At 39.0% G+C, this 17114-nt stretch overlaps 7 protein-coding genes across 7 annotated transcripts; 5 read left to right on the top strand and 2 right to left on the bottom strand.

The window, feature by feature from the left end:
* Positions 1 to 105: 105 nt before the first annotated feature.
* VPS25 (ESCRT-II subunit protein VPS25) lies at positions 106 to 669 on the top strand (the record flags this gene model as incomplete). The annotated part of the gene is made up of 1 exon (XM_022821328.1): positions 106 to 669. One exon carries the CDS (start codon positions 106 to 108, stop codon positions 667 to 669), a length of 564 nt encoding a protein of 187 aa, XP_022677701.1.
* A 1801-nt stretch (positions 670 to 2470) lies between these two features.
* Positions 2471 to 4375, top strand: FUI1 (uridine permease; the record flags this gene model as incomplete). Its single annotated transcript, XM_022821327.1, has 1 exon — positions 2471 to 4375. One exon carries the CDS (start codon positions 2471 to 2473, stop codon positions 4373 to 4375), a length of 1905 nt encoding a protein of 634 aa, XP_022677700.1.
* Positions 4376 to 6373: 1998 nt separating this feature from the next.
* Positions 6374 to 7459, top strand: PSA1 (mannose-1-phosphate guanylyltransferase; the record flags this gene model as incomplete). Its single annotated transcript, XM_022821326.1, has 1 exon — positions 6374 to 7459. The coding sequence occupies one exon, from the start codon at positions 6374 to 6376 to the stop codon at positions 7457 to 7459; it is 1086 nt and encodes a 361-aa protein (XP_022677699.1).
* A 621-nt stretch (positions 7460 to 8080) lies between these two features.
* On the bottom strand, positions 8081 to 10357 carry MBP1 (transcription factor MBP1; the record flags this gene model as incomplete). The annotated part of the gene is made up of 1 exon (XM_022821325.1): positions 8081 to 10357. The coding sequence occupies one exon, from the start codon at positions 10355 to 10357 to the stop codon at positions 8081 to 8083; it is 2277 nt and encodes a 758-aa protein (XP_022677698.1).
* A 571-nt stretch (positions 10358 to 10928) lies between these two features.
* On the bottom strand, positions 10929 to 12791 carry KLMA_70080 (uncharacterized protein; the record flags this gene model as incomplete). The annotated part of the gene is made up of 1 exon (XM_022821324.1): positions 10929 to 12791. One exon carries the CDS (start codon positions 12789 to 12791, stop codon positions 10929 to 10931), a length of 1863 nt encoding a protein of 620 aa, XP_022677697.1.
* Positions 12792 to 13533: 742 nt separating this feature from the next.
* CSR1 (Csr1p) lies at positions 13534 to 14880 on the top strand (the record flags this gene model as incomplete). Its single annotated transcript, XM_022821323.1, has 1 exon — positions 13534 to 14880. One exon carries the CDS (start codon positions 13534 to 13536, stop codon positions 14878 to 14880), a length of 1347 nt encoding a protein of 448 aa, XP_022677696.1.
* Positions 14881 to 15234: 354 nt separating this feature from the next.
* On the top strand, positions 15235 to 17100 carry CTF3 (Ctf3p; the record flags this gene model as incomplete). Its single annotated transcript, XM_022821322.1, has 1 exon — positions 15235 to 17100. The coding sequence occupies one exon, from the start codon at positions 15235 to 15237 to the stop codon at positions 17098 to 17100; it is 1866 nt and encodes a 621-aa protein (XP_022677695.1).
* Between the last annotated feature and the right edge of the window lie 14 nt (positions 17101 to 17114).

The following is a 17114-nucleotide window of genomic DNA, read 5'->3' as shown; positions in this document are numbered from 1 at the left end:
TGGTTAATTGAACAAGCCTACCTATTGTTAAGAAAGTTTTAGTTGCAGAAAACGCAATTTTACACCAACATCAATGATTCTAGTCCACCTGAGATAAGCTTCACAATGTCAAAGTCCCCTAAAGTGCCCCAAATATACAAGTTTCCGCCTTTGTATACCCCACAGACGAACAAGCTTATCAGAAAGCAACAATTGCAAACTTGGGAGTCGATAATACTACAAATATGCTCTCAGCTATCGAAGTGGTGCATCAGTAAGAATGGGAAAATCTATGATACGAATTCAGGTGAATTGATCATATCTTTATTTGAAAACGACGAGATTCAACGCTCTTGCAGCCAAGAATTCCAACAGGAAATCTGGAACTACATGCTACAAAATGGTACTGCATTGCAATTGAAAGATTCAGAAGATTCTACCCTGATGGCCATATTCTGGGAGTCTTTGGACTCATGGAGCTCCACAATTCTTGAGTGGTGCGAATCCACTGGGAAATTAAACCAAGTTATTACCATTTACGAAATCTGCGAGAGTGACGAGAACATCAATTGTAAATTCTATGGCATGCCAAGCTCATTCTGTTTGCTAGTGTTACAGCGCTTAGTAGATCGTAACAGAGCTACATTGTTAAAGGACCAAGGGAAGGTGGTTGGTGTTAAAATAGTGTAATATGGCGAATTGCTGTCTTTCCCCTTTATCTACAAAGTATACCATGCTTGCTTATCTTTTTTTTATTTTTCAACCGTTGATGTAAGAGTGGACGAGACATTTGAAGGCGTACCTATAATGCGGACGTTATGGGAATTCGACATTAACTGGTAAGAAAAATAAAAAAGATTACATTACATCGCAAAACAAAACAAACCAAACCAAAACGATGCGAAAGGGAATGGATGACATCAAGTAAAATGTTCCGGTCGCTGTTTGCGCTCCAAAATTTTCTTTCCGTCATTTTTAACGTTAGTCTGGGCATCTAAGTAAGCACCACTGCTTGGCAGCGGTACGCCCGCGTATAGAAAAGCACATAAACGTATGAAGCATAATATTATTATGTAATAACAGAATTGTTAGCCTCGCGATAGTATAGCCCAATGGTGAGGCTGTAACTGATAGGAAAAGAAAAGAGGTTCCTGTACTATTACTTCCTCTCTAAAACACAACCGGCTTTGCCGGTTTAGAGCAGCGGCAGCAGCAACGGAGAAATATGTTCTTCGAGAGAACCTACAAGCAGCAAGAAGAAAAAAAAAAGCTACAAAACTGAAAAATTAAAAGTGAGACATATCGCATGTCCCAGTTTTGTGCTACACTTTTTGTTCTAAACGCAACAGCTAGGGCTGCACTAGTAAATATAACATAGACGTCAATCTATGCTCATATCTATCGACCGAATACAGCCCATTAAATAACTATCGTCCCATTCTGCTTCTGTTTCTCTGTAGCCCTACAGTGCAAGCCAATAAACCTTAACAATGGAATTTCATGAACTCTTTGTCGATGGTATTCAGAAAAGTTCAAAAATGAATGGAAAATTAAATATCGAAAAAAGTTAGCGAAGAGCCGCTAATACATACATACATAGCTTTCACAGAAAAACTCAAAAAGTATGTAGTAATGCGTGCATAGCTCGCATTCATATGCAGAGATAGTGCATGTTTGGGCGGCTTGGGCTGGCAGTAGTTTCTAGTATATATTCTTTGAAATGTCCGTAAATTTGCAATGATGCTTGCTTTATCAGAGCGTTCCTCCAGGCCATATTGCTCAATTGTTTTAACTTTTGTTTTTTTTTGGGACATGAAATTTTTCAGACGGCCCCACTATGTTTCTTTTTCTCGGTATATTGTTACCTGATGTGCGGAAAGTTCTGTGAAAAAAGTAATGAAATTATGCCTTTCGATGATAAAGAAGTTGCGCGTCACTACATGAGAAAGAAACAAAATGTGTCAGGGTTCGTGATAAAATGTCCTTGTTCCTGATTTTAATGCCCATCGGAGATCCGATGGACAACCTTGGATATGATATAAAATGATATACGATTTCGATAAAGTTTTCAACCTTTCTGTCTTATGGAAGAACTCATTATGAAGATTTGTTAACTTTTCATTGTTCTGTTGCGCTTGTTATTCTTATCGTCTGCTTGTGTCTACCACTATTCTTATATACTTTTGTTTGTTATCTCTATCTTGTTTTATTTGTTATATAAAATGATCTGAGCCAGCCTTAGCGATCGAGAGTCTCTTCAGTGAAGCCTTACATTTTATCGCCCAATCTTTTGTGCTACAATTGCATCTGAATACTGCAATTGTAACTCTATCTTCGACTTGGTCCTACTTCATTGGTGCCAAGAACAAAGAATATAGCTGCAGTTTCGTTTTTTCATTAAACGAACTATAAGAAAATTGAAAAAAAATTAAAAAGCAAGGTTTACAAATAGTACCATTGCTATTATATTATATTTGATACTGCTGCCGAAATGACTGACGCTTTGGCTCCAAAGTTCGAAGTATTCGAAAAGAAATCAGATGCTGATTTAGAAAGTTCTGTTGACAACAGTGAACAGTTTGAGAAAAAAGGACCACAAGTCGAGACTCTTGTCGAGACAGACTCAAACGATGCGGAAACTGAAACTAAGGGTAAATGGCTTCGCTTCGTAGACAAGGCCATTAAATTCTTGGAAGTTAAACAAAGAACCAACCTTTCTTCCACCTCCGATCACCGTGCTGAATCATTTATAGAATCCTTCCTCTACAATGATGATTTGAGACCAGTCGAGAGCAAGAGAAGAGTATGGGATTGGAAACAGTACATTAGTTTCCTAGTTTCTGGTGCATTAAACGTCAACACTTTGGAAACCTGTGTTATCGGTTTGCAATTGGGTCTAACATGGTGGCAGACATGGATCATGTCTTCCTTGGGTTTCACATGTGTCGCTGTGTATGTTACACTTGCGGCTCGTGTCGGTAACATGTACCACATTTCGTTCCCAATTACTGCTAGAGTATCATTTGGTATCTACTTTTCGATTTGGATTGTCATCAACCGTGTTGTGATGGCTGTTGTTTGGTATGGTGTTCAAACTTATATTGGGTCTCAAGCAGTGCAAATCATGCTCAAGTCGATTTTCGGTAATGATTTAGAGCAAAAGGTCCACAATACTTTTAATAGTCCAAACGTTACTACATTCCAGTTCATGTGTTTCATGTTATTCTGGGGTGCACAATTGCCAGCTTTGTGGTTTTCTCCACATACGTTGAGACACTTGTTTGTTACTAAGACTGTCATTACTCCAATTGCCTTGATCGCTTTCTTGATCTGGGTTGTTAAGAGGTCTGACGGCCACTTAGCCCTTGGCTCCTTGACTTCCGAACCACCATCCAAGTCTCTCTTGGGATGGGCATACGTGAGATCGATGATGGCTGCCCTTGACAATTTCTCTACTTTGATTTTGAACACTCCAGATTTCACCAGATTTGCTAAAACCCCACGTTCTTCGATCTACCCACAATTATTGTTCATTCCAGTCTTGTACTCTGTGCTTGGTATTATAGGTATTATTATTGCTTCTGCTGCCTTCCACATTTACCACGTTAACTACTGGAACCCATTGGATGTGTTGAGCAGATTTTTGGATCACTACACATCTGGGACCAGAGCCGGTGCGTTCTTCATCTCGACTTCCTTTGCATTAGCCCAACTTGGTACTAATGTTGCCTCAAACTCGATCAGTGCTGGTACGGATATGACTGCGCTTTTCCCCAAGTTCATCAACATCAGACGTGGTTCGTACATTTGTGCTGCGATCTCTTTGGCTATTTGTCCATGGAACTTGATGGCCACCTCTTCCAAGTTCACCACAGTTTTATCTGCATACGCAGTTTTTTTGTCCAGTGTTTCTGGTGTTATTGCCGCTGATTACTACGTCGTACGGAAGGGTGTGATCAACTTGCACCACTGTTACACCAACAAGCTCGGAACGCTCTACATGTACAACAGGTTTGGTACCAACTGGAGGGCCGTTGTTGCGTACGTTATCGGAATGATTCCCAACTTCCCTGGGTTCGTTGGGTCCATCGGTCCTCACGTTCCAATTGGCGCTATGAAGTTGTTCTACTTGAACTACTTCGTTGGCTGGGGGCTCTCGTTTTTGGTGTACGTCGGTTTGTGCTACTACTCCCCAGTTGAGGGGATGCCCAAGGATGTCAAGCTCTTTGAGAGAGTATGGCTCGAGAAGTGGGCTGAAGTTGAACATTTCAACGAGGAGAGAAAGGAGCTGCAAGAAAACGACTACAATGTGGATTCGGAGTTCCTAACCACCACTGGCGCGCAATTGCACGACTCTGTTTCGGAGACGAAGGAATCCAGTACCCGAGAGTTTTAAAGAGGGTTGTTTAATTATTAATGTTGTCTCTCCTATCCTATCGGATCCCACTCCTGCGTGTTAACTCGCGCTTGCTGTATTTTCAATATATATGTATGTTCTATTTTATTGCATGTAGAAAGATTGCAAATCGATGCAATTTTTGTCCATTCATTCCTTACTCTAATTTTAATGTCATCACGTGGTTTTTTTATGATTTATTTGTTTATTTTATTTATTACACAAATGTGTTATGTTCTGTGTTATGTTCCTTATTGGCTGGTGCTTCGGTTCGCGGCTCATATGGTTGATATTCCTTGTATTCCTTTTTTTTTTTTTTTTTTTTTTTGTTCCTAGATTTGATTTACCGTTTACCAGAAGCTGATTTTGGTTTGGTTTGGTTTGGTTTGGCGAAGCAGATCGGACAGAACAGACGCAAGCGGGCTGTAGCTGTGCTACCCGGCCTACCCTGCCAAGGACTAGGTTATCCCGAGCAGCCCTCTCGATTACACACTCTACGCACAATTCACACCTGGTGGGCGACGAAACGACGATACGGCAAACGGCCAGCCCGCCCATTCTCCACCGCACCGCCGCCGGCCCCACGAATTGTTCTGGACTGGCCGTACCCTCTCCACAGAAATTCTCCTACAACAAAGAGGGTCTCCTTCTTTCTCTGTCCATTCATTCTCTCTCCACTACGGCTACGGTGGCAGCGTCCACGCTCCAAAGTGCAGCTACGCCAAAAACAGAACACAAACAAATACCAATAATAATAACAGTAAATAATAATAAAAATAAAAATAAACACAGAACACACCCAATTCAATGTCCGGGTAACAAGCAATCCGTCTCTCTTAGCTGTTGTCTGTAGCTGTTGCCTGTATGTAGCTGCTCGGTTTCCCGTCTGCGCTTCTATGTGTGAGGTCGCGCTTCCACCAACACACGTAATGTCACACTTATGGGAATGTCAACCATAGGCCACGCCCAAGCCTAAAACACCGTATCTCCCACAGCGCAAGCGCCAGAATCACAGATCGTCCTGCAGCTGTCCTCGACTAGCGCCGCTGCTTAGACAAAGTACACATAGTACACAAAGTAGACAAAACGTCGCACAGAGGAGAAATGTTTTTTTTTTTTTTTTTTTTTTTTTTTTTGTTTCCTTCTAAAATTTTTTTTCTTAAAAAAAATCAAAAAAAAAAAAAAAATCAGAAAAATCACTGGCTTTTCTACAGTAGTACAGATACAGCTATATTTAATATACGTACGCGCACATACCGATGGCTTCTCTGCACAGATATGGCCAGCAAAACGATAATGGAATCCTGACACCATTTCGCGATGCAACATTCTCTTTAGAGGAAAGAATTGGGCGAGAACCGCAGGCGCAATTGCCAATTCCCAGTTTCCTGTTCCCAGTTCCCAGTTCCCAGTTCCCAGTTCCCAGCATTTAATTCCCAGTATTCAATTCCCAGTATTCAATTCCCAGTTTCTAGTTTTGTCGCGTCGTTGTATGTAAAAAAACAAGAAAAAAAAAGAATATCTGAAAAAAAAAAAAAAAAAAATAAGAAAAAATGGCACGGTGCGCGTGTCTAGATGGTTATCTGCAGCCAAAACTAGGGAACTGTCTGCGTAGCGAGCGCGTAGCTATATGGTTGTTGTCTCTCTTTGTATTTTGTATTTTGAATTTTGTATTTTTATTTTTATTTTGCCTTGCATGTGTGTTGTTGTCTTGTATAGCAGTTTTTTTCCTCTCTTTCGTCGTGTTTTGGTATTTAAAGGTTAGGTGTTCGAAAAGCTGATTTAGAGTTTTGTAACACCTAGTGCATGTACGTAAACGTATTACACAGGGTCGTGATTATTGTTTGAGTTGAGTTCTGATCGAAAGAGATCTCAAGAGGTTGATTATATTTTTGTCCCTTCTCAGTCTAATAACAGTAAGGTGAAGAGGTATACTCATATTCACGTTTACGTTTTACATTTCTAATACACATACACACACATCATACACATAGCAAAATGAAAGGTTTAATTTTGGTTGGTGGTTACGGTACCAGATTGAGACCTTTGACTTTGACTGTTCCAAAGCCATTGGTGGAATTCGGTAACAGACCAATGATCTTGCATCAAATCGAGGCTTTGGCTGCTGCTGGTGTCACCGATATCGTGCTAGCTGTCAACTACAGACCGGAAGTTATGGTTGAGACTTTGAAGAAGTACGAAGAAGAATACGGTGTTTCTATCACCTTCTCTGTCGAAACCGAGCCATTGGGTACTGCTGGTCCATTGAAGTTGGCTGAAGACGTCTTGAAGAAGGACAACTCTCCATTCTTCGTCTTGAACTCTGACGTTATCTGCGATTACCCATTCAAGGAATTGGCCGACTTCCACAAGGCCCACGGTGGTAAGGGTACCATCGTCGCTACCAAGGTCGACGAACCATCCAAATACGGTGTCATTGTCCACGACATTGCTACTCCAAACTTGATTGACAGATTTGTCGAAAAGCCTGTTGAATTTGTCGGTAACAGAATCAACGCCGGTTTGTACATTTTGAACCCAGAAGTCATCGACTTGATCGAATTGAAGCCAACCTCCATCGAAAAGGAAACTTTCCCAATTCTAGTCGAAGAAAAATCCCTATACTCCTTTGACCTAGAAGGCTACTGGATGGATGTCGGTCAACCAAAGGACTTCTTGTCCGGTACCGTTCTATACTTGAACTCCCTCTCAAAGAGAAACCCAGCCAAGTTGGCCAAGGGTGAAAACATCGTCGGTAACGTCTTGGTCGACCCATCTGCCAAGATCTCCTCTACCGCAAAGGTCGGTCCAGACGTTGTTATCGGTCCAAACGTCGTCATTGGTGACGGTGTCAGAATCACAAGATCCGTTGTCCTATCTAACTCCAACATCAAGGACCACGCTTTGGTCAAGTCTACTATCATCGGTTGGAACTCTACCGTCGGTAAGTGGGCCCGTTTGGAAGGTGTCACCGTTCTAGGTGACGACGTCGAAGTCAAGGACGAAATCTACATCAACGGTGGTAAGGTCTTGCCTCACAAGTCCATCTCCGCTAACGTTCCAAAGGAAGCCATTATTATGTGAATTTCGTTTCTCACTCAATTACTACTATTATCCTCTGCAACGTCAATTTCATGGACATAGAAAAATTTTTTTTTCTTCCTCCATCATTTCCATAAACAATTTAATCAATCAAACAATACAGAAAGTAATCAGTGTTTATTATGTTTTGTTAATTTTAATCTTTCCCCCGTGTTATTACTCACGTTTCTCACGACATCTACATGTGTTTTTTTTTTTTTTTCCCTCTTCCTCCCCTCTTCTTCTTCTTCTTCTTCTGTTACTATTATTACAATTAACTAACATGCACATATAATTTCAGTTAAAAATTACAAACGCATTCGTGAAATGAAGGCAAGATGAGAAAGATGTTTTGGAATAGAACTATCGAGAACTTAATTTATTCGTTCTTTTCTTTTATTTTGTCTTAATATCTTGTTTTGGCTTTGTTTTACTCTTTTGTAAATGGTGTATGTATGTAATCAAAAAGCTGGTTCTTTCTTCCCCTTTACACGATTATACTAATCTGTATCTAACGTCCATCCGTTCAAAAATGATGATGCCATATGGAAAATGTAATCAACAAAAATAATATAGTCTATTATATTATCTTGTATGTTCTTTATGTATATATATCCATTACATTCATGATTCTTTACTTAAAGTATCGTATATCACATCTAAACATTCATCAACATCTGGAACATCTATGTCTGTTCCTTGTGATATCATTTTACGGTATTTATATACCTTAGAGTTGTCAGTAATAACATCAATGATCTGGGTAATCTTTCTTTTTCTCTTGAGTTGAAGTAGTACCAAATCTTTCAAGAGTTCATGAACACTTTCGGAGTTCTCATCGTTTTCTGTTTCTTCTTTGCTTTCTTCATCAACAAACTTTTTTATAAGTTTTACTTGACCACTTTCTAACGTATTCATCAATGTACGCTTGTTTGCTGATATCTTTGTCTGGAGTTCCTCTATGCTTTCGCGCCTTTGATTTATTACAACATCAATATCACCTAATTGTTTCACGTGAAGGGTATCCATCAATTTATTTTCAATTGACGAAATTGTTTTGTTCATACTTTTCACAGTACGTTCCATTTGAATTGCATCATTCTGCCTTTTTTGATATAGGTTTTGGTACGAATTAGACATCTCTTTCATCATATTTATGACATCTGGAATAGCCCTATTAGCTGTCGTTGCCGCCTGTGAAGGATACATTCTGTTGAAATCATAAGGATCATCCAACCTTTGACCTTTAGAAATATCTTCCGTCGAGTACTTTCCGTTGATTATCCCATTAGGGCTCATGCCATTTAGGTTGTGAATAGTGGTCAGAGCTCCGTTCTTAACTAGTAATTGGTAGAATTGATTATCTTTGTTCATGGCCGCATAATGCAAAGGAGAGTTCCCTTCACTATCTTGTTGATTAATCAGTACATCTATTCTATACTGTGGTGTAAAGTCTTTAATTTTTGATAGTACAACGTCTAAATAATAGACTGCAGATGGTGTGTGACTTTTTCTCGCTACAATTCTGTGGATTACATTTCTTGATTTGGCATCTAGATCAAATACTGTATCCTTTAATATTTCAAATATTTGTGGGTAAGTGCGTTTAGTGTAACAATTGTGAAAAATTGAAGATCGTATTAGCGGAGTTTCACCAACATTATTAACGGATCTAATAGATGCGCCTGCCTTCAGTAGTGCTTCTACAATCGCCAAATTCCCCATGGCGCATGCCCAATGAAATGCTGTATGATGTTCCGGATCAATCCATGTATCAATAAATGGAGAGCAGTGCAATGGGGGATTAAGAAGATCAACAGGAGTTTCAGACTCATTCTGTAAATCATTAGATATGAAGTAGTTTACTAGCTTTGTCAAATAGTCATTTGCTCGTTGATTGGAGTCTGACTGGGAATTCTGTGAAGAGGGAAATTTAGGAAGTATCATATTCATTGACGTAGTCCCATTCATTTGTAAGGGTGTTTGAATATTCGGCCTAGAAGAAAATGGAACACTCTGTGAAAATTCTGTTGGTGATGATGGTAACGATGACGATGACGAAACTGGTTCATCCTTTGAATTCATTATGTGCGTGCTATCTTCATGTTTGGCCGCCATCAGTGAATTTGGTTCGATATCGCTAGACAATCCGTCTTCTATATCGAGTTCCTTGAACTGGGGAGAGGTTTGGTCTAAGGGTGATTTTACATCTACTATAGGGGACAAACTAGTAGATGATCTGGCAAGTTGCGGTTGGAGACTAGGGAGTTTTGTGCCTTGAATAGATGAGAACGGTATAGAGGGTTTAGGGAATACCATCTCACTTTGAGACCTTTGCAAAGCTACGGTCGGTTTGTTTCTTGGTGGCCGTCCCCTTCTTGGAACTGATACTGACCCAGAAGCAGAGGCAGCTTTTTGCTGCTGTTTTTGTTGTTGCCGTTGGGATGAAGATTGGGACGAACTCTTTGCCTCTGGTACTTTACTGGTGGTGGTTGACGCACTCTTAGTTGCTCTCTTACGGACAGAATCTGTTCTCGAAGCATGATGGTGCTTAGGAGCTTGTGGCGGAGACGCAGTGCCCTCTTGCTGAGTGAAATCAAATAGTGGTCTCAATTCCTCGAGAACTTCAAATTTTTCTGCTAGTTTCCTCGCTAACTCCAAAGGAATCCATGTACCCTGATATTTCCCGAACCCACCCTGAACTTTCTCGTGGGTATCCGTTATTACCTCCTTTTCTAATATTCTTGTACGTTTCGCCTTGGGAAATTTTGCGGCTTTTAGTATATGAGTAGCATTCACCCAGTTATCCGCTTTACGCTTCATAATTGATCCTGTAGGATGTATGAACTCATACACTTCCACGCCCGAGTACTTGGCCGAATATATCTGATCAGACGACATATTAACCTATAATCATGTAATGTTACAAACCTTCCCTTATATTTCGTATCTTTATTAAATCAATTCTAACAGCAAATCAAATAGTATGCTCAGCTCTTGAAAGTTTTTTGGCTTTAATGTCAATGGTACAAACCTCTCTTGTCAACTTGTAAACCGAATGTAGATTCTGATGTAATTTTCAAAATATTCACAAGCTTGTTCTGGAATATGTTGTGCGAATCCAGCTGCACTACCAAACAGTATCCTCTGGAATTATATAGTAGCACAAGAACAGCCTGGTTGCCGGTTTGTTGGTAGTGCTCTGATCTCTTTCGACGGTGAGTAGTCCTATGTAAACATCACAATGATGTAAACTTACTTTATTTTCAAAGGTTCAAGACAATAATGAATAGAGAACAACATCAATGTGTTACCCGGATAAAGTCACTAATCATCGACGTCCCAGTATGAGATTTTAGGGAATGCAAACAGAAGGGTCATGTGATAAATAGATAATCCCCTGGATGTTTATTTGTGTATGTATGTATCTAAATAGTTGTATAAATCATTAGTTATTAGGCGTTAAATAGACTTAGATTGTGATATATTCCCTGATAGTATCGACTTCTTTTTGAGTAAATTGAAGTTGATTGATAAAAAACTTATTGAATGATCCGTACTGTTGATGAAACTGATCTATGAAAATACGCATGGCTTCGTAGGTTGAAGATAACACGTGTCTAGCCATACGTTCAGGATCCAAACCATACATCCTAGCCTTTTCACGACCATCGGGACCTAGCATTACGTAGAATTGGTCACCACGATTATTAATCTTTTCAATAAGTCTTGTTTCTGTTCTCAAACCAATTGTAGTCAATTCATAGTCGCGAGCGATGGTATCCACATCAACACCAGCAATTCCCAATGTTAGCATTGCCAATAATCCAGTACGATCTTTACCTGCCGTACAGTGGAAAACAACAGAATGCTTTTCGTCGACTTCCCCTTGCAAGACGTATTCGAAAAAGCGACGAATACTTGGGAAACTATTACGCAAAACAATTTCATACGCTTTAGGGAACTTATGGGATGACAAAAACATTCCTTCATAGTGCTTAGCCATTTCTTCGGGGCTGAGAACCATGTTATTGTTGAATGCCAAATTCTCTACATCAAAGCCGGAAATTATACCGCCTTCATTGGCTTCAGTCAAAGCACGCAGATCAAATATCTTATTGACATATAGCCTCTCCTTCATGTATTTTATGGCTTCAGGGGTTGCCTGATCTGGGTTTGCACAGCGGTACATAATTCCCGGTCTCACTTGCTTCGAAGATTTTGTTTTATAACCACCAATATCTCTAAAGTTAGAAATGTGTGAGAATTCAAATGGCAAAGGCCAACGATCTCTTAAGTCACCTGGATTTAGTCTAGATCTCACAAGCTTGTGCGAGTGGCAGAATCTATTAATTTGGCTTTCTTGGTTTAAGTGCGGAACTAATATTTCCATAAGATAATAACTGTAATTGACTTTACCTTTACGAATCGGCAAGTCAAAAACATTAGGATCGTTTGGTAAACCGTAAAAGTTGTGATCTGAATTAGGAACAATTTCCAAGGTATGTCTACCCTGGAACAGCTTGCTGTATTCTGCAGCGGCTGTTATAGGGATAACGGTATCGTTAGAACAGTACACAGAGAGAATGGAAGTTTCATCGTCAACCTCAGTAAATTTCGAAGTGTCAATTGAACCAGCACTCAATGTCTCGTTTCTTGGAATCCAAATATCAGTCCATTTACCGTATCTTAAAGTATTGCACCAGTAACCGTTATCTTTTTCCCATTCATGATGAAGTTTGCTCACTTTTTGTAGCAATCCCCCAGTATCAAATCTTCCGCACAAGTTGATGATATTAGGAACATAGTGACTTCTTGCAAACTCAAACATGGAAAGAACACCACGAGAGTGTGCGATGATCGTGTCCAACGTAAGCGTACGTCCCAACCAAGCCTCGCATGCGTCGCTTTGAGCAAAATCATACACAGACGTAATATCCTCTACGTCCTGTTCAATTGTTCTTCCGATTTTCGGGTCAAAGTTGTCTTCAGAGTCACCAAGCCCTCTAAAGTCGATTCTTAAAACGTAATAACCTAGCTTGCTTAATTTATCTGCAAGCATTGGCTGGAAAGTGGAGTTTTTATGAGCCTGATCACCGTGCAAAACCAAGATCAACTTATGGGTTGGCAACGAAAACGTCGATTCGTTTTTCACTTGTTCAGCAAAGCTCTTAAATTTGAGCGACTCTGGCTTCGTGAGAATTCCTGCAATTCCAGACTTCACATGGTATTTGGAATCTTTGATATACACGAAGTCTTCATGGTCCAATAGCGGGCTTACATCTTTGTGTGGGTAGTCGGCTACCTTAATAGTGATCTGCGACTGAACGACCATCTCTATTATTACTGATATTTTTTTTCCTTCCTTTGCCTTACCAATGCTACAAACTTACTTAGCGCAAAGCATGGTTCACAAACTAACTGTCTATGACTCTAGCCTCTTGTGATGACTACCACGTTTAAATACATTTAAACAAGAAAGAAGAAGTCATGTTACATTGGTCACGTGTAAGCGCATCTCCTCTTTCTTTTGATGACCTTTCTTTTGCGCCCTGTTTCTTTTCCTCGCCGTGGATTATTTTCCTGCTACTGTTACTTTTTATTTTTTACACTCCCTTCAATTGCCGAGGCGAGGCTTTAAACCTTACCCCGTTCGAACCCCGGGGCGCAACTTCATATCAGCCTCCAATCCTTGTCGCTTCGTTCCTTGTCCTTCGTTTTTTCTTAATTTCTGGCGTTTTTTTTTTTTTTTTTTTTGAAATTTTCACAGTTTCCAACTATATTTTTTTTTTATTCTTTATTATTTTATTTACATATAAAGTCTTTATACTATAAAGTTTGAATTATATGTGATTTTGGTTGAAGAGCTCGAATACTTAGCGGTTGGGACTTTAATTCGGTTAGCAATTCATCAAATTCAACTGAAATTCAACCTCGAGAAGTCCACATAATTCTCAATTCCATATTTACAGATTGCATTTCAAGGCGAAGTGCGTGGAAAGGCCAATTATTGTGTTTATTTTAGAGGGTAAAGCCCACTGTTTTCGTTCCAGTACTTGAAGGAGAAGGAAAAGAAGATGAGCAAACCACAAAGTCAACCGGGGCGTATCGATACATTGACTCCTGAGGAGGAGCTTAAATTGAAACAGGTTTGGGCCCACTTGTTCCATTCATGGGGGATTCCTGTTGACTCTTCGAAAGTTTTGACACATAGCAATGCTTCTATACGTAGAAGCGATAGTGTTTCGTCAAGCCATAGCCACGCTACTACGGCCAGCAAAAAGAGCAGCGGTGGTAAACTATTCGGTAGGTTCCGTAAGAGTTCCAAACACGAGAAGAAAGAGCCAACCGGCCAGCATCATACGCGTCACTCAAGAACATCTTCTGTTACTTCTACTAGGTCACGTGAATCTATCGAAGCGATGTACAATCCTAACATGATTCACGAGGCTTTGAAAGGGTTGAAGCCTGAAGAGATAAGAAGTAACTTGTGGGAGATGCTTAGAACAGACTACCCGGACAACTTAATTTTAAGATTCTTAAGAGCCAGAAAGTGGGATACTGATAAGACTTTAAGTATGCTTGCAAATTCGCTTCACTGGAGACTAAAGGAGTCTCATCCTGATGAAATTATAAAGAGAGGAGAATTGGGCGCATACCAGGATGGAAAAGCCGGTCTTGTCAAGAATATTGAATTGAGAAAGGCTGTTATTCATGGGTACGACAAAGCAGGTCATCCTCTCGTTTACATTAGACCAAGAAAACATTTCTCTAGCGATCAAACAGAACAAGAACTTGAGCTATATTCTCTCTTGATCATTGAACAAGCTAGATTGTTTTTAAGGGAACCAACTGATGCTGCCACTATATTATTTGATCTTCAAGGATTCACCATGTCAAACATGGATTACGCGCCCGTTAAATACCTGATCTCGTGTTTCGAAGCACACTATCCTGAATGTTTGGGTAAGCTATTCATCCATAAAGCTCCATGGATTTTCCCACCAATATGGAACATCATTAAAAACTGGTTAGACCCAGTTGTGGCCTCAAAAATTGTTTTCACTAAGTCCGCTAAGGACTTGGCCAAATATATACCAGATGAATATATCCCAAAATCCCTTGGTGGTGAATGTACCTATGATTATGACAATTATTCTAAGCCCGATGGTTCTCTGGATACAAAGCTGGACAAGAAAGATGAACTTGAAGTGGTTATGGAAGAAAGACACTCCATTGTTGAAAAGTTCATCCAAGCTACAGTGTCTTGGATTGAAGCTGGTGACAAGGAAACTAGTGCTAAATTCCTAGACGCTAAGATCGAACTAAGCAAGGAACTAACAAGAAACTACGTGAAGTTAGATCCTTATATTAGATCAAGATCTTTTTATGACTATGAAGGAACTTTGAAAATCGAAGAATAGGCTAGAAGTCCATTTAGCCAACAGTTGTCATTATATAAATATATAACGATGTGCTATTGTAACGTACCCAAATTTCATAGAGACAGATACCAAATACAGTACTAGTAATTCAAAGTCACTTTTTGTATAGGCTATTGGAATATATTTTTTCACTCAAGGCTGCATTTAAGGGTTTTTTTTTTTTTGGCATTTGCATGCGTCAAAAAATACATGAAGCTACCTTTTCAAATTATATACCAATAATATATATATATATATATATAAGTTATTGAAAACAAACAACAACTCTATCGTTAAAAATCCACTCCGAAGCTTTTTGCTGTTATTGAATATGTACAGTCTAATCTTGTCTCAATGAATGGGGAAACTGCCGAGGATTGCGTAGATTTTTTGATAAATTATGCTCATAGTGCTTCGGAAGCTGAATTAAAAGGTTGTATTAATGTCTTACGGAATACTGCAATTGCTGATGGCTTGAATAATACTGTGATCTTACAACTAATTGATTTTTTGACAACTACGGATGCTTTAGGCGAAGACACCAAAGTGTTTCTTCTCTCACACTGCTTAGTTCCTAATGAGCTTATCAAAGCAGACTGCATAACACATATTCTGAATAAGTTAAGTACTCCAACGGTATTTGTTCCTTATAAGACCGTACCCCCACCTAGACTACAAGTTGCATTGGTAAAATGGGTATGCCATATTTATCCGTGGGTTGAGGAAACTCATTTCTTTAAAACATCATTTTCTATTTGGTTTGAACTCTGGAAACTTGACTATTTACAAAAATGGATAACCTACATAATCATATGGTCATTCGATGAAACACATATAACAAAATGGAGGTGTAAAGTTCTACTTAATGTTGGCAATAACGTCGGATATGCAAACTCAAGGACACATGCTACATATATCTTAGGCGCATTTGCTTCCCTAGATTCTCCATTACAAGATACAATTCACGACTACATATCAATACTTCATGGAAATGAAAAAAGGCTTCATAAACTATCAGAATTTGAACATGACACTGAATTAGTATCAAATATCAAGACTGTCTTCGATCGGCTTGGTGTCATAGATTCATCGTTGTTTGAGGATATATGGGCAGAGTTTGGTAACCAGTGCTCTTTCGAGAGTAGGACTGATGCGAACATACTAACTATTGAACAATTGGTGGATAATTGGGATCGTTTTAGCATTCCCTATGACTTCAGTTCCGTTATGACTTCAAAATCTAATATTACCTGGATAAAATTGGCTTCTTATGGTCAGAATGACCCTCGAGTGAAGGGCCTGGAAGAGTTTTTGAAAAGGTCTCGTAATTGTAGAAAATTAATGAAAAGTACACCTTTACTTTTAATAATGTTCCCAGAATTATTTCATATAAGGAATTTGTCGTCTTTAAATGAACAGCAGCAACTTTTAAGGAATTCTGATGAGATATTTGAGTTTCAAGTCTCACTTTGTTGTACTTTATTTCAGACATACAACTTTGAAAATGTCGGTACTCAAAGCAGCATTCATATCACCATATGCACTACAAAACTTTTAGGGAATTTAGTGCAAAATCAATCAGAAGGTTTACTAGTAATATGTTCGATACTTCTAAAATGTTGGACGAAGTTATTGCACTATGAAAAATACATCATTTTACATGCATTCGCAGATTTATCTTTGGAGCAAGTTTTAGCTATAAATGAATCCTTACTTACATCAGATTTATGCGATTTTTTCGCCGAGGCTAAAGATATATTGACTTCTAAAACTCTCAATGAGAATCAGTTAACAGATTTCAATAAATGTATAAGTTTCCTGGTTGGATACCTTTGGAACTATAACATTATTGATTCTAATTATAAATTGCTTCCAAATGAATATTGGGAGTCTCTGCGATCAAATCAATATTTGTCCCACACTTCATTTCCATCAAAGTGCCTCTATTCACTACCAAATTTCGGCATTATGTCGTTTGTATGCCACTCTCTGCTTTTTGATAAAGAGACTACTTCAAAACTCACACATTATTCGAATGAGTTTTCAGAAGGTGGTTTTAAATTATGGATAAAGACATTGAATAAAAATAAAAAATGGTTTACCAACGTTTCACGATATTCAAGTTTTAGAAAACAATTACTTTTGTTGCTTAAAGAAGACCACAAATATACTGGCATTGCAAATTTTTTATTTACATACGTAAAGAGTTTACAAGAGTGATTATTATATATTTA

The sequence above is a fragment of the Kluyveromyces marxianus genome, chromosome 7 (assembly GCF_001417885.1).
Source record: "Kluyveromyces marxianus DMKU3-1042 DNA, complete genome, chromosome 7".
NCBI classification, from domain to species: domain Eukaryota; kingdom Fungi; phylum Ascomycota; class Saccharomycetes; order Saccharomycetales; family Saccharomycetaceae; genus Kluyveromyces; species Kluyveromyces marxianus.
Note: the sequence above shows the minus strand (reverse complement) of the source record. Positions and strands in the feature narration are given on the sequence as shown.